At 35.3% G+C, this 15,968-nt stretch overlaps 1 protein-coding gene across 4 annotated transcripts; it reads left to right on the plus strand.

Moving 5' to 3' along the window:
- Nucleotides 1-3,216: 3,216 nt before the first annotated feature.
- On the plus strand, nucleotides 3,217-15,242 carry LOC127549189 (transmembrane and coiled-coil domain-containing protein 5B-like). Of its 4 annotated transcripts, none has more exons than XM_051977016.1 (12): nucleotides 3,224-3,483; nucleotides 3,953-3,999; nucleotides 4,788-4,937; nucleotides 5,433-5,550; nucleotides 5,981-6,031; nucleotides 7,061-7,135; nucleotides 8,592-8,648; nucleotides 9,767-9,826; nucleotides 10,682-10,746; nucleotides 12,602-12,644; nucleotides 13,874-13,917; nucleotides 14,820-15,242. In XM_051977016.1, exons 1-12 carry the CDS (start codon nucleotides 3,436-3,438, stop codon nucleotides 15,016-15,018), a joined length of 957 nt encoding a protein of 318 aa, XP_051832976.1. In that variant the 5' UTR covers nucleotides 3,224-3,435; the 3' UTR covers nucleotides 15,019-15,242. The 4 variants fall into 4 exon arrangements, with proteins under 4 accessions (XP_051832978.1, XP_051832976.1, XP_051832977.1 ...); XM_051977017.1 differs by having other exon boundaries at nucleotides 14,906-15,242; XM_051977018.1 differs by lacking the exon at nucleotides 9,767-9,826 and having other exon boundaries at nucleotides 3,217-3,483.
- The last annotated feature ends 726 nt before the right edge of the window (nucleotides 15,243-15,968 follow it).

Raw genomic sequence — 15,968 nt, forward strand, 5'->3', positions numbered from 1 at the left:
CTGTTTTTTTGGTGTAACTTATTCAAGTTATATAGTATCAAAGTCACCATTCTGTTTCACCTGAGATTAAATACCGAGGACAAGGTGAGAATATAGTTTTCATACAGCCAGATACACAGAAATAATGAGCATAACAGATAGTCTGAATATTTGAGGGAGCCCTTGGAACACCTGCAGGAAGTTAGCACCAGGTTTTTTTGGAGCCCTCTAGTTGAAACCACTACAAAAGGTCCCTGGAGGTTGATCTAATACTTGACAATTCAGCCAAACAAGCTCTTTTCTATCTGCCTAGCCTGATTTTCCAGTGCCTGCAAAATACTAGACTGGAAATTGAGAACTGGGTCTTATTCTCAGCTCCCCAATGAAAGTTTTACTTTGGGAACTACTATCCAAATCCCACCTTCTATCAAAAAAACACAAAACTAGTGGACTGATGATGTTTAAAATATGTGACCCATCGCCTAATAAAAGAGTGAAAAATTCAGCATGTATTATTAGACCTTTTTCACATGGCTAATATGAAAATTTGTTTTAATTGACTGTGCATATTTGTAATAGAAGTTTTTGTTTTTCCTTATTCCTCAATGTGGGTGAGGAGTGGGAGAGAGAAAAGGCAGATTTTTCTTATTTAAAAAATAAAATTTAATGAGTTTTCTACTTGAAATAAAGGCTGCATTTTCTTAATGCTAATATTTTACCAGTCTTCTTCTATGACTGGAGGTCATGAAAGTTTAGTTTCTGAGGATTTATATCACCCAGAAAGCAATAGATAGGTACATGGTAGGTATAAAAGCAAGTTTCCAATTGCACAAGTTTAACCTTTATTGGATCATTTGCTGTCTAGGGGAGAGGGAGGGGGAAGAGAGAGAGAAAAATTTGGAACACAAGGCTTTTCAAGGGTGAATGTTGAAAACTATCTTTGCATGTATTTTGAAAAATAATAAGCTATTTTAAAGTCTTAAAAATATGAACTAAAAGATTAAAAAGCAAGTTTTAGTGTGTCATAATTGAAGTATTACAAAGAGTAATTGCAACAAAGGATGCTATAAAAGATATGTATGATAGAAAAGAAAGATGGTATTTATAAGGTGAAAATGAGGAATAACTGAGAACCTGTATACTTAACTGCCAACAGAAAGTTAAGCAAGACCCTGGCATTTTGGGTGACCTCCTGTGGATAACTTATGGGAAGCTAATTATAGGAGTGGGACAGGGCAGGCAAGCATGAATGGATTGCTATTTGCATCATTGAAGGGAGTATTCATACTAGATCCTTTTGTACATTGGAGCTTCCTTTTTAGCTGCTATTCCTTGTTTTGGTTATTTCATTGTTCCTATCTCATAGTCACTTGTGATGTGATATGATAAAAGTATATTCATGAGTTAAATAGAAAATAAGTTATGATTTCACTAAGCTGCCCAAAGAGGCAGTTTCTTTTTCAAATTTTCATTGCTTTTCAGCATTTGCAGAGTCCCAATCTCTCACTTCATATTGTAGAGTTATTCTAAATATTAAGAATAAATTGGACAACTAAATAGTGCAGTGGATAGAGCACCACCTCTGGAGTCAGGGGGATCTAAGTTCAAATCCAACCTCAAACACCTAATACTTCCTAACTTGTGTGATCCTACGCAAGTTACTTAACACCAATTGCCTCACAAAAGGAAAAATATATGTTGAAAATTGTAGCTTTTCTTGATAATGGCTTTAAAGAATTTTTCCACTCTGCATGATAAAACCTTCCATTATGTATATATCTCATTATATTGTCCAATTCAATAGCTTCATTTCAACAAATTTCTTTTGACTTTATAAAATAAGCTAAAGAAAGAAATGCCAAAACACTTCAAGCATCTTTGCCAAGAAACACCCTTCCCTCTCAAAAAAAAAAAAAAAGGTCATGAAGAATCAGCCACAACTGAAATGACTGATTAACAATGAAAAAAGGCAATGGTTAAAAAAAAGTATGTTGCAACATATTACCAACAATGATTTGTGTGTGAGAAATGGCATCAAAGGCATGGAGGACAAATGTAACCAAGAAAGGACATGGTCCAGGCATACAGCAAGAGTGAATAATAACATGTGGAAGGCCTTAATGTAGCTCTGATATCTGCACAGCATTAAAAACAACAGAAAAAAGCTCTTCAAATTTGCTTGGTAGATTCCCAACGGAAAACTTATAATAATATACATAAAAGTCATACCAGATAAAAAAGCAATTATCAAAATTTTAAACTGAACCAGTGGAAGGATTGTTGTCGTTTAAAGATTTTTCATTGTGTCCAACTCTTTGTGATCCCATTAGAGTTTCTTTGGCAAAAATATTAGAATGACTTGCCATTTCTTTTTCCAGCTAATTTTGCAGATGAGGAAACAGGCAGTTAAATGACTTGTGCAGATCACACAGCTAGTATATGAAGAAGGAAGGAAGGAAGGAAGGAAGGAAGGAAGGAAGGAAGGAAGGAAGGAAGGAAGGAAGGAAGGAAGGAAGGAAGGAAGGGAGGGAGGGAGGGAGGGAGGGAGGGAGGGAGGGAGGAGGGAGGGAGGGAAAGAAGGAGAGAGGGAGTGAGGGAGGAAGGGAAAGGAAGGGAAGGGAAAGGAAAGGAAGGGAAAGGAAAGGAAAGGAAAGGAAAGGAAGGGAAGGGAAGGGAGAGGAAAGGAGAGGAAAAGAAAGGAAAGGAAAGGAAAGGGAAGGGAAGAGTATACTCTACTCCCTACTCTTCCTACAGTGATAAGCATGAGCTTTTGCCTCTATGACATGTTGCCCCACCCTATCTTGTGTGCCTGATGGTCCCTTTGCCCCTGGGAGAGCCAAACAAACTCTATAGAGCTACTCCTCTCAAAGATTGTGAACCATTCAAGTACCATGGGGATTCTAAAGCCTTCTTTGGCTGCTAAAGGCTCCACAGGCTTCTGGGTTCTCATGAGTTTCTTAGGCTCTAAAGACTTCTACAAACTCTATCCAGTTTCTTAAGGCATAAAAAGCTCTAAAGTCTCTGAGATTTTCAGAGGGACTCTGAAAATTTTAAACATTTCTCAAAGGCTCTCTGAAGGTTTCTATAGAGTCTAAAGGTTTCAGATGGCTGAAAACCTGTGAAGAGTATGGGGACAGTTTAGAAAGCTGTAAGATTTTTCTAAGTTCCAAGTGGAATAAGTGAGACAGGGTGAAGAGAGAGACAGAGAGAGAGAGACAGAGAGAGACAGAGAGAGAGAGAAAAGACAAAGAGAAGAACATAAAAGAAAGGAAAGGGAAAGGAAAGAAAGAAGAAAAAGAAAAGGAGAAAAAAGGCAGAAGGACAGAATGAAAGGGGAAGGAGGATGAAGGAAGGAATAGAAAGGAAGAAAGGGGGAATGACCAATGGAAATAAGTGGAAAGATACCTCTAAAGTTAGGACTGATGATATCTGGCTTAAATGTATAAGCCATGATGTATGACTGAGGTTACCCAGGACAACAGAGACATGGGAATATCAATTCAGGTAACAACAAGCACAGTGTTGATTTCCTCCAGGCAGCCATGCTCACCATTTCCATTTCTACCTCTCCAGGGCCTTAAAGAAGGCAGGTTAAATAGGAAATAAATTAGGCATCCAATGTTTTTTGTTTTGTTTTTAAACAACTTCCACCTCCTTCATTATCTTTTTTAACATTCTATGGGGGTTTATATTGCTAAGAAAATTCTAGATAGGTCTGCTATGGGACAGATACTTAAGTTTTTCCAAGGATTAGTCACTCTTAAACAAAGTGAGGCATGAAAGGGGTAAAGATAGAGTGTGAACCAGAAATCATTTTCTGTGTTTTAGTTTGGGTGGAGAACATGGAACTAAATAACCAAGTTTTGTCCCCTATCTTTTAGTAATGTTTGTACTTCTCTCTCTCTCTCTCTCTCTCTCTCTCTCTCTCTCTCTCTGTCTCTCTCTCTTTCTCTCTCTCTTTCTCTTTCTCCAGAAAAAAGCTATCATGGAAGAATTTATTCAAGGCGCACTGGATGATTTGTAAGTACTGAAAACAATAAAGAGGGTTCAGTAAGGAAACATCCAATGAGGGAATTTTGAAATTATTTTGAAACCTCTCTGGGAAGGAACTTTAAGCTTATCAAGATTTTTATTCCACACAAGACTGGACAAAGAATTTGTAGGCAGGAAAATCTCGACTTTCAGTTCTTACCTTTTTATCAAACCAATGATAGGGGAAGGTCTGTGGTAGCTCTTTCTATACGTCTACAGAGGGAAAAAAAAACATATTTTTTTACTGATTAGGTCAGAACAAATTAGAAGAGTTTATAGGAAGAATTTCTGGAAATCTCCTTCCTGCCCATCTTGATATAACATAAGTGAGACCTGATTTTTTTTTTTAATTAACTACAGTGTACAAAAATGTGAACTTATAAAACAGATGGATTCTCTTCAGGGTCCCTTTATTTAATTTTTTTAAAATAAGAGAATCATTTTAAATATCTACATTTCCTTTAATATATTTGTAAGATTTCCTATTTGTTATAGTTTTAACTAATAAAAATCCAGTTTGCACATAACATTTTAGAACCTATCATATAAAGTGAAAATACAGGAGAAAGTGAAAATGGAGAATCTGGGATAATATTAGTGTATGTAACATAAGCAGGAGATTCTTTCTAGAACTATATTCTTCACATTGGAATAGTAAAGTCTAATATATGTTGTTGCTTTTAAAACATATTTCACACATGGTAGACACTTAAGAAGTATTTTTCCTTTCTTTTAATTGAATTAACTTGGATTGTAATAATGATATATCCTGTTAGTTCTCAAACTAAGGAAATTCTGAGATTGGAGCAGGCAAAAAAGAATCTTGAAAACCTGAACTTGGATCTTGAAAGGGATATGCTGAACCTAGATGAGGCAAACCAGGCTCTTCTTGTGCAAATCCGAGAGAAAGAACTACAGATTCAAAGGTTAGAGTTTGGTTTGGGTAGGGGAAGGTGGTCTCTAGAAGAGGCTGTTCCTAGGGACAGAGCATCTGGGGATAGGTAGGATGAATAGAAGGAAGAGAAAAGACATTCCTCTGTATCAGTGGTCATTTTTCATATAAATTCTCTTAATAGCTCTGACTCTGATTTCTTTCTTTTAATAACTGAAGACTCAAAATTCAGAGAATTCTGAGAGGACCTAAGGGATTTTAAAACACCTCCCCCATACACACACATAAGTAGCCATTCATCTATATTCAAAGAATATAAGAATGTTGAATTTGGGGAATTAAATACCTTTTTATTGTTCTCATTCCTCAGAAACTCAGATTTCATTGGTCTATCTCTAATTTGAGGTTCATATTTTGTTATTACCAAAGCGTCTTTAGATCTGACCCATGCTTTCCCCAGGATGGAGCTCTATAATTGCAGCTTAATCTTGAAGATTAGTACTTAGTTGTGTGATATTTTGTTATTCAGTCTAGAAAAAGAGATCACCAAGTCCATAGGCCTAGCTGGGGAAAGAGATGAATTTAACCTCACAGCATATGAGAGGGAGGAAGAACTGAAAAACCTGGAATTGGAAACCGCAAAATTGGTAAGAAAGGAGTCTAATGGATTTAGTTTATTACTGTACTATTCTTCCCCTCTCTGTGGGATTTTTCCTGATTTCATAGATTCTAGAGCAAATTAACAGAAATGAAATCACAATTGTCTTCAGGCATGGAGGGAGCAGAGAAGGACGGAGAGATCTGGAAATGGAGTTCTTGGCATTAATGAGATAATAGATGTAAAAGCACTTTGAGTCCTATGAGATTAAAGAATTATATAAAAATCAGTTATTGTTATTATTGTTGTTGTTGGCACTAGAAATCCTAATGCTTGGGCTCTGTTCCCAGATCTTCTCTCATGTTACGTGGGGTCAGAGCACAGTTTTGTCATCTGACAAAAAATTTGGCAGGAAAGGGAACCAAGAGCAGATGGGAAGATATGAGCTGCCATGATTTTTTGTTTTTTTATTTCTGCAGGAAAGGAGTAATGAGATTCTGACTAAGAATGTGAATGAGCTGCGGGTGAAGGTAAGTCTCCTCTTAAGTTTCCCAAAGATCCCCCATGTAAATATCCATAAGTAGACAGAGATGAGTATTGAGAAGGGTTATCCCATTCAGAATGGAATCACATTTTGATGACATGTCTATTTCCCAAACCCTAATATTCACTCTATCTGTATATTTAGATATATGACAAATAATTTTTAGAATCTATGCCCAATCTAAGGCATATTATCAGTGAATATAAAATAAACTCAATATTTTCCTATGATTGTATTAGGAAGGAGTAGGGGAAAAATGGAAGAATCCCTAAAGAAAATTTCTAAAGGAAGAGACATGTTTCCTCATATATTTCAGCATTCTTCTGTGTTGGGCTTAACAATTCATATGAGTTTTGTGGCATAAGGCAACTGGACTACTAGTTTTTGTTTGGTTTCCCCACCTCCCCATGAATGACTGATTCCTTTCCCCTCTTTCCAAGAGATAATTCTAATCTCTTTTTCTCTCTCCCTTTGATGAATACAGAAGGCCTGTAACCTATGACTTAAGCTACTTAGACCAGGATAGCACATGTAATTTTGGTTCAAATAACATATCACTTAAGTGCTTTGCAAATCTTAAAGACTTATGTAGATATCAATTGTATAAGTGGTGGGAGATAAGCATTTATGAACTCTTTCTGGCTTGGGCTTCAAAGGTTCAGGTTGTGGTCTCTAGGAAATACAGATATTATGGTAAGAGTTATGTACAACATATCATAGTTACATATAGTAAAGCACAAGACTGGTCCCAACCAGGACTTAGGATAAAATTCTAGTAAGAATAAGAATGATAAGCAAATTGTTTCAAATAGTTACACAAAGCTAGATGTTTTTGTTAGGAAGGAGCTATCTTCTACTGGGTTTCCTATTAGGAACCCCAAAATACTAAGCATTATCAACTAGAAACCCATTTCCCCTGACTTCAAATTTAAAAAAAAATATTATTCAGTTTCTGAATTTTATGCTTGCATGATTATAGTTCATGTCTGACCATATTTCTGGATTGAAATTTCAGCTTTCCAGGAAAACACCAGAGAATTTGAAAGAAGTTGAAAAAGAAAATCTAAAACAGATGTTGGAGGAATCAAAGGTGAATGCAAACAACAAAAAATTCTCTGATAAATGTTTTTGTGTTTCTACATTCTCCAAATGACAACTTCTTTGGGTTCCTTAAAGTCATGTTGTTTTCAATGCTCTTATGGCTAACTATTGGGGTTGTGGTTAATTTCTACCCTCATTTAGAGATATTTCATCTGAAACGGATATCCATGCTCCTACATCATCATGGGCTTCAAAAGTACACACTCAATATTTCACTAGTTAGTTCTTTCTACAATGATGTCCAAAAGAGCGGACATAAATCTTCTTAAAGTCCTCGCAATCGATTAATCATTCAACAACACTAAATGTCTGCTGTGGGAAGTTCTCAAGGTAAAAGATGATGTGGTCCCTTCCCTTCTAATGAAGGAGATATTAATTATAGCCTCAATTTCCTCATTTATTAAATAAGAAGATTAAAAATAATATTGCTATTAACTGTGTGCAATATTTTCTTGGTTCTGATCATGTCACTCTTTATTATTTCATGCAAGTCTTTCCATGTCTTTCTAAGATCATTTCTTATAGCACAGTAGTATTTCATAACAATTATATAGCATATCTTGTTTAATCATTCCCCAGTTGATGGGCATCCCTGTAATTTCCAATTCTTTGCTGCCACAAAGAGAACTTCTAGAAACATTTTAGAACATTTTAGTTTCCTTTCCTTTACCCCTAATCATCTTTGAAAAAAGACCTAGTAGTGGTGTTGCTGATAGTGGTGTAAACAGTTTAATAACTCTTTGGGCATAATTCCAAATTGTGGTCCAAAATGGTTGGAACAGTTCACAATTCTATCAACAATGAATTAGTGTCCCAATTTTTTCACATTCCCCTTCAGCAGTTGTTGCTTTCTTTTTCAATCACTTTAGTCAATCTGGTAGATATAAAATGATATCTCAAGGTTATTTTAATTTGCATTTTCCTAATCAATAATAATTTTAAGAATATTTTTCATGTGACTATAAATTGTAAAAACTAAATGATTTCTAAGGTCCTTTCTAGCTCTAAACTTATGACATTATGACATATAAACATAAATATAAATACAACCAACTACAGTCATTCAGAGTAAATTCTAGTATAACCCATAGCTTATAAGCTTATGCTAAAAGACTTCTTTAGGTTTACAAGAAATAGGACAATTTAATTGTTCCCCTTTATTAGGATGGCAGTGTGAAAAAGTAATTCATCAGATCTAACTGTTTTGATTCACTTTATCTCTTCCTTTAAAAGACAAAGAATACTATTCACTTTTCAAATCCATGGGATCTTAGAAGGCATGTAATAGTTGTTCTGTGGAATTTGAAAAATAGGATATTGGTATTGGGAAGGATAAAACATGCTTTTAGAGTCTCTGAGGTGAAAATAAGAGATTTTCACAACTATTCATTTTTCTTCTTGCTGCATATCACCAATGCTCTGTGATTGTTTTTCTTCTCTCATAGGTGAGATTACAAAAAGCCACAGACTACTGTGCAGAACAGGAAAAGGAACTGGCTAAGGTAGTGTCAATGATCTTAATATACTTTCATACCACCCTCTTTCTCTTGACTATCTGGCTTGGGATCCCAAAACTGCTCAGAGCCAAGCCCACAGGAAAGAGCTGGATTGATGGATGGAGAAGCTCTAACCAGTGTGTACTATATAATTGGAAATGTCTAAAGGACAGAGACTATGTCTTCATCTCTTTAAATTCTTAGGAGCAGCTGGAATTGCTACTAATCGTAACTACCACCTCTAAGTAGAAAGAGGACTGGAATTGCAATCAGAACTAAATTAAAGGTTCTAGCTCCTATGCTTACTATGTACGACCATGAGTAAGTCATTTAATGAATCTGAGACTCAGCTTCCTTGGCTATCAGGAGAAAATAATATTAATCTCCCTATTAGAAAGAAATAAAATACCAATCCCCTGGAAGGAGGAAAGTGCATTTATAAATTTTGAAATACTCTATAAATACATGAAATTACTTATTAACTACTAAATAAATGAAGAAATGAAAGTCAGTATGACTTGGACCAGACTTAAAACAGGAAGGTCTGGGTTCAGTTTCTGCCTCTGACAAATATTAGCTGGTGTGTCCTTTTAACCTCTTTGTGCCCTCATACAACTCTATTAGACTATAAGTTACAAAGAATTAGTGGAAGGAGTTTTTATACTGGGAATTTTCCCCACTGTGAAGAAATAACAGGCTTGAAGGAAAACAAATCAATACTTAATAGTACTTTTTGGTTTTTCTGAATCTAATGCTTAAGATGAAGAAAGCAGGATGCTGGATCAAATATTCTGGCTTCTTCTCTTTGAAACCCAGGAATAAATATTGCAATACACCATTGCAGTAGCCAATGGCACTGGACAGACACAGTTGCTAAGGTTTTCACTTATTTTCTTATTAAAGTATCATTCCTTTTACGATTGCTTAGTTTGCTCAGAATGGGTCACGAAGAATGAAATAACCTCATCTGGGATAAAATAGAGTTTTTTAAACTATGTAATTAACTATGATAGAAAACTGTGAGAAAATCATAATGGTCATTCTGCATAACATTTGCATGTCATTCTTATTTCTGAACTAACTCATAGAGTTTAGTTTGTTTAAAAAACATTCTGGTTTTCTAGGTAATATCAGAATGCCAATCTGTGGACCAACTCTGTAAAGACCAGGCTTACTACATAAAGGTATCAAATCTGGGAATTTTGGTAAACTTTGAAAACTCATAAGTCAAGATATGGCAACCAAAAAAATCACAGGAAGGTAAAAGGTCTAGAACTGGAGAAATGATAGTGCCTCTGACCTTGGTCAGGCCAGACACAGACCAGATGATGTTCTTTTTTTGGCACCATATTTATGAAAGATACTAATTGGAATATATTCACAGAAGACTGGCCAAGCTAATGAGATAAGAGACCCTGTAATAGGAAGTTCAATTGAAAGTACTAAGGAGTATTTATCTTGAAAAAGAGAAAAAATTTTCACTTTTAAAACTCCCTAACAATTGGACTTGTTGAAAACAGAACTGACTGCCTTGGAAAGTAGAGAGTTCCCCTGGACTGGATATTTTCAAGTGGAGGCTGCTTAATCATTAAAAATATTTGTTCCTATCCATAGAATAAATATTGGATTTTAATTCTCATATTAATTAATTCATTCATTCTATGAATTTCCCCAACAGTTAGTCAAGATATAATAAATTTCACACGGCTGCAGAGTTAAATAAAGCCCCATTTCTCTTATAACAAGTCTTGGTTTAATAGTGGAATCTTTGGTTTCCCAATTGTTCTCACTATGTGAAAATCTTTTAAAATGCACTCCTCTTCTCATCAATATTCTCCTTTATTCTCTTACCTAATCTGTATATAATAAGTAAATACCTACTTCAGCTTTCTGCAAAGCTTAACTTTTGGGGGAAGGAATCAAGAATGAGCTTAGGGTTGTTTGATTTGCTAATTTTCATTGTAATTAAGTAACTGTGAAATTTTCTTGTATATGTACATATATATATATATATATATATTTTAAATTTCCATGAGCAGAAATACCAAGAAATCCTGAGACTGATGGAGAGTGATAGGGAGATGCTGCTCCTTGAGACAGAAATGTGAGTTTTGTCAATTAGCTGGGCCTTCTTAGTTTGAGTAAAACCCATAAAAATCTATGAAAGAAAAAATAAATAAAAATTTTTAAAAATCTATGAAAGAATAAGTTCATACATCAAAGAATCTTAATGTTAAACTGAGTCCCTATTCACAGGAGGCAACTTAGTATTTGTTGAACAGAACTGAATTTCCAATGCACTATTTGTCCACTTCATCTTTAAGGTATGATGTTGATCATTGGAGAGGACTCTATTTATATTTTCTACTTTGAGGAAAGAATTAAGTAAGAGAAAAAGAAGGAGCTCCATGAAACTGAATACATGAAACTCATAATAAGTAATGGTATAATAGAAAGAACACAGAGCTCTGGAGTCAGACAACCTGGGTTTGAATCCTACCTTTGATGCATTTAACTTCTATGACAATTAAGTCATTTAAATCCCCTCATTTTTTCTCTCATGGAAAGGAATTATCAAATGACCATTCCTCATATAAATCCCAAGAGTGAATCAAAATCCCTATACATAACAGACTAATACAGTAGCATTTCCTAAAAAGGCCTAAAAGCCCTCAAACATAATAATTAACACAGTTTTAACAAATCCCATATCAAATCTTAGACACACAATAATAGATGATCCAGGCAAGGTTTAACAGTCATCAACCATTCCCAAAGTCCCTCATATCAGTCCAAAGTACACTAGATGCAGGGTCCAGTCCATGGTCTCATTTAAAACTGCTGCTTCAGGCTGTGAAGTGATAGGAGGCTCTCATTCCATGCAGAGTGGATGCATCATGCTGACAATCAAAGCTGATCCAAGCTGATCCAGGTTCCAGAAACAAGTCAATATCTGTAATTTGACCAAAATCTAGAACAAAAACACAAATCTAACACATAAAGATTAGATCAGTCTCAGATAGAAAGACTCAGTTCATTAAATTTACTCATTTCCTCCACATCTATGAAATAGATGAAATCAAATAAAATATTATATGTATTTTATAAATCTTCAAGTGTTATATACATGTTAGCTATTATTATTATTATGACTAAAATATGGTTGCATGGACTATCTCATAGGCTTATTTACATTTTCTATTTTAAAATTTTTTATTATGAATTTAATCAACATAAACACAAACATTAAAATATTGAAAGAACAAAAAGATAGTATTTGAAACTAAACTTGTTTTTCCTAAAAACTTGGCTAGTCTTTCTGAATTAAATTAAGTTTCTATTTTAAATTTAATATAATAAAACTGTTTTTTTAATCTGTGGCCCTTCTCTTTTCTCCTTTGTATAATTTCTAACATTTCGTTGATAGTCTTCTTTTTTGTGTTTATCACAACCCATTAACTTCTTCCCATGTAGAAATACTGCCTTGTAAAAAAAAAAAAGTATCATATTTATAAAACATTTTGCAAACTTTAAAGTACTTAAAATGTTGTATTTCTTGTTATTACATTGCACGAATTAGTAAACAGTGTTGACCTTGAACCCAGGTAGACCTATGTAAAAATTTTGCCTCTAACTGGCTGTAGGACCTTTTAATAAGTTGTTTAACCTTTTAATAGTTCTGAGGAACCCTCTAACATTTTAAGGTGCTAACCTACGTTGGTGGTAAAGGAAGTTTCCTCATCTGGGATTTTTCTATGCCAATGAAATTTATTATTATTTACATTTTCTTGAATTCATACTTCAATCAGTCTTTGGCATAGCTATTAATAATCTGACTAGATTAATAAGTTTGACAATTAGAAATCATTTTTACAGCAGTGACTTTTGTGTCAGTGTAAATACTTGAAAGTCTTTTAGACATCTCTGGACGTAATATTTGTTTTTGTTTTTCCTTTTAGAAAAAAAGCCCAGAGCATATACAGAAAATCTGATTTGATTCTGGTAAGTTTCCCTTTTATGCTTCTCTGCTCCATCCCCTTTTCTTCATCTATGCTTTCTTAGTGTGTAAAAAGAAAGCAATATAGAATAGAGATTATTTGAACCTATTTATGAGCAAATAGTACAAAACTCTAGGTGATTTCTTGAACAACTAAATTCAACAAACATTTATTAAGTGCCAAAGACAAAAAACAGGCAAGCAAAGAAATCTCTGCACACAGGGGAACCTATATTCTACTTGAAAGAATATGAGACCCCATGCATAGAGATAAAAATGCAAGGTAATTTAAAGAATAAAAGAAAGAACATTAATAGAGAACTTAAAAGGAACTTCAAGATGCTGGAAAGTTGAAATGAGGAGGGAATGAATTCCAGAAGTGGGAGTTTAAAATTGTACAATTATTTTCTAAGATGTAAATTTAGCACAATCCAAATAGGGAGTTTAGGCTGCAGTTGAAATGCACCTCCCTTTATGACTCCCCTGATTTTGGGAGATTGTCAATCGTTATTTCTAGGCCAACAAAGACATTCATAACACCCCAAACTCACTTCCACCCTCAACCTTCTCCCAACCAAAATTAAAAAAGGAAACAGGTCCTACAAGCACAGTTGTGGTACCAGCTTCAACCAAGCTCTCTGCCTAAGGCTCAGGGACTTCACTTGCACTTTATCCTCTTCTAGTGTTCACCTGATTTATACCAGTAGTAGTCCCTACTCTCCAGGATTGAAAGTTCTCTAGCAGAAGTGCTAGTGTTGTCTACTTCTACTCATTTTTACTCATTCCCTGAAGTAACTGGACATGCAATCTCTAGGTGACTCCAAGTCGTCTCTTCTTTTACTATGTTCTGCAACAACTACTCCAGTCAATGAACAACTTTTTCTTAAATGTTTATTATCTGTTGGTCATCTTCTAATTACTAAGCACTAGGCATAAGTAATGGAGAAAAGAAAGAAGAGATGGAAGAAAGGATGGATGGAGAAAAGAAAAGGATGGAACAAAGGGAAGGAAGGGAAGGAAAAAAAGAAAGGAGGGAGGAAGAGAAGGAAGGAAGGGAGGGAGGGAGGAAGGAAGGAAGGGAGGAAGGGAGAAAGGGAGGAAGGGAGGAAAGGAGGAAGGGAGGAAGAGAGGGAGGGAGAAAGGGAGGGAGGGAAGAAGGAAGCGAGGGAAGTAAAAAGAAAGAAAAATAATTCTAAGACCATCTTCTCATTTGTTGTACCTATTGCTTTCACAGGAAGAGAACATATTCAAAAAATTGCAAAGACATTTTTGGTTCAGGTAACTGAAAAAGGCTTGATTTAACTAGCCCAGAATACATTACCCTGGCTAAGGGATACCTCAGATATGGGATGCTTTTATACAGAAGACCAATAGGAATACTTGGCATAGAAATAACAATCCATTAGTCACAAAGCATTTTCCAACCCCCAGAATCCTTCTTGGCCCACCATGCCCAGAGTTAATGCCAGAGTGGAAGATGTGATACATGTTTTTGCTAGAAGCTGCAAAACAAGATAGACAGGATGAGATTATGGTTCTTGTTTAATCCTGCATAGTCCTAGTCCTTTAAGTAAAGGATTCATTTAAGTGATTTAGCTATAAATCTTGCCCTGTGGAAATTTAGGGCCAACTTGGACCAAATCTTGGTGTATAAGGTTACCTTACAGTTACATTTTTTAACAGTATAACAATGATATAACATTGTATCAACCTTTGTAAATCATAATTTGAAAACATCCTACACCACTAGTTCTCAAGCTTTTTGATCTCAGGACCCCTTGGCACTCTGGAAAATTATTGAAAACAAGCTTTTGTTTAAGAGGGTTATGTCCATTGATATTCATAATATTTAAAAATCAAAACTTCCTTATTATTTTTATTATGAAAACTGCTTAACCTTGCCAACTCTCTCCAAAAGTTTCAGAGACCACTCCTGGAGGTTCCCCAGACCCCACTTTGAACATCATTGTTGTACTCCAATGAAAATCATCACCTTATCAATAATTTACAGTCTCAGAGAATGTAGTCTGGGCCATTTCAAGGTTAAGTAACAACGTTAATATATGTCACAGACAGGACTTGAATGTTACTACCTCTCAGGCTGGCTTTTAATTTAATTATCTGCTATGATAAATCTCTGAAACTTTGGTTGATGATAACCTGCCCCACTCTTTTTTCAGGATTGCCCAGTTTGTCTTCTTGATAATCCTGTTCTTCACGAGGATGCTGAGCTTTGGGTTTTTGTATCTTCATTTAATAAATCCAGATTTTGTCCTGAACAATCTGCCCAAGATTATGGACAGAGACACCTTGTGGAGACTGAGGAACTTTCTACTTCCATCTCTCAATCTCCAAGCAGAGGACTTTTTGCCACACTAGTCCAAGGTCAGGCCCTTCTCTCCAGAAGGTCCCAAGCTTCTCCCAAACAGAAGTGACAAGCAGTCACCCAGACTTTGGGTGAGAATGGAAGGGTCACAAAGTTGGACAGCAAGAGTTCTCTTTAGAGTTGTTCACAGTGCCCTGGTCCTCTGTCCTCTGTATTCATTTTCTTTTGATTCCCATTATGATTTCTCTCTTCTAATAAAAAACATGATCATTTAAAATCATTTGATTTGAATGTTTAATTGATCCTTTGGTATTGACTAAGCTACATATACTTGGGGCAATGATGAACTTCAGTATAAGGTTTGAATGTCATGACAGATGTTATCCTGTGTAAAAATTCAAGGACTTTGTAATTCCTCCCTTGATTGATTGGATCTGACTCCCCAAATATATGCTTTTATTTCATCTCAGTGCTCCCAATTCAATTCAATTCAACAAAGAGTATAGGCCCTAGTTTACAATTTCACATTAGTAGATTGCTTATTTTCCTCCCCCTTTTTTCTTTCCACATCTGTTAGAAAGAAAATAAATAGCCAATGTTCTGCTAATTGTTTTTTGAAGGGTTGCCCGCTAAATTAATTTGCAATAAAGTGTGAATAGTTGTCAGAATGTACTGTCTGTCACAACCCATTCTACCTAAATTGGAACCTAGAACACTTTTGAATCAGACTGGCTTAGGATACCAAAAGCAACAAGCCTTTATGACAAGTGCACTTTGATTTACAAATGAGAAAACAGATAGTCTGACACCAGATAACTGGAGAAGTACAAAGAATACAGCTGGGGAGATCACAGGGATTTTGAATGTAGTGATTGTTGTTAGGATACAATAAGAGAAGGAAAAGGGTAGAGGATGGTCTTGCAAGGGGACTGCCTGTGACTTAATGTCTCCAAGCTCTTTTCAATTCTCTAAGGATGGAAATTCCTGAGTCCAAAGAGTTTGA

This window comes from Antechinus flavipes, chromosome 2 (genome assembly GCF_016432865.1).
Source record: "Antechinus flavipes isolate AdamAnt ecotype Samford, QLD, Australia chromosome 2, AdamAnt_v2, whole genome shotgun sequence".
NCBI classification, from domain to species: domain Eukaryota; kingdom Metazoa; phylum Chordata; class Mammalia; order Dasyuromorphia; family Dasyuridae; genus Antechinus; species Antechinus flavipes.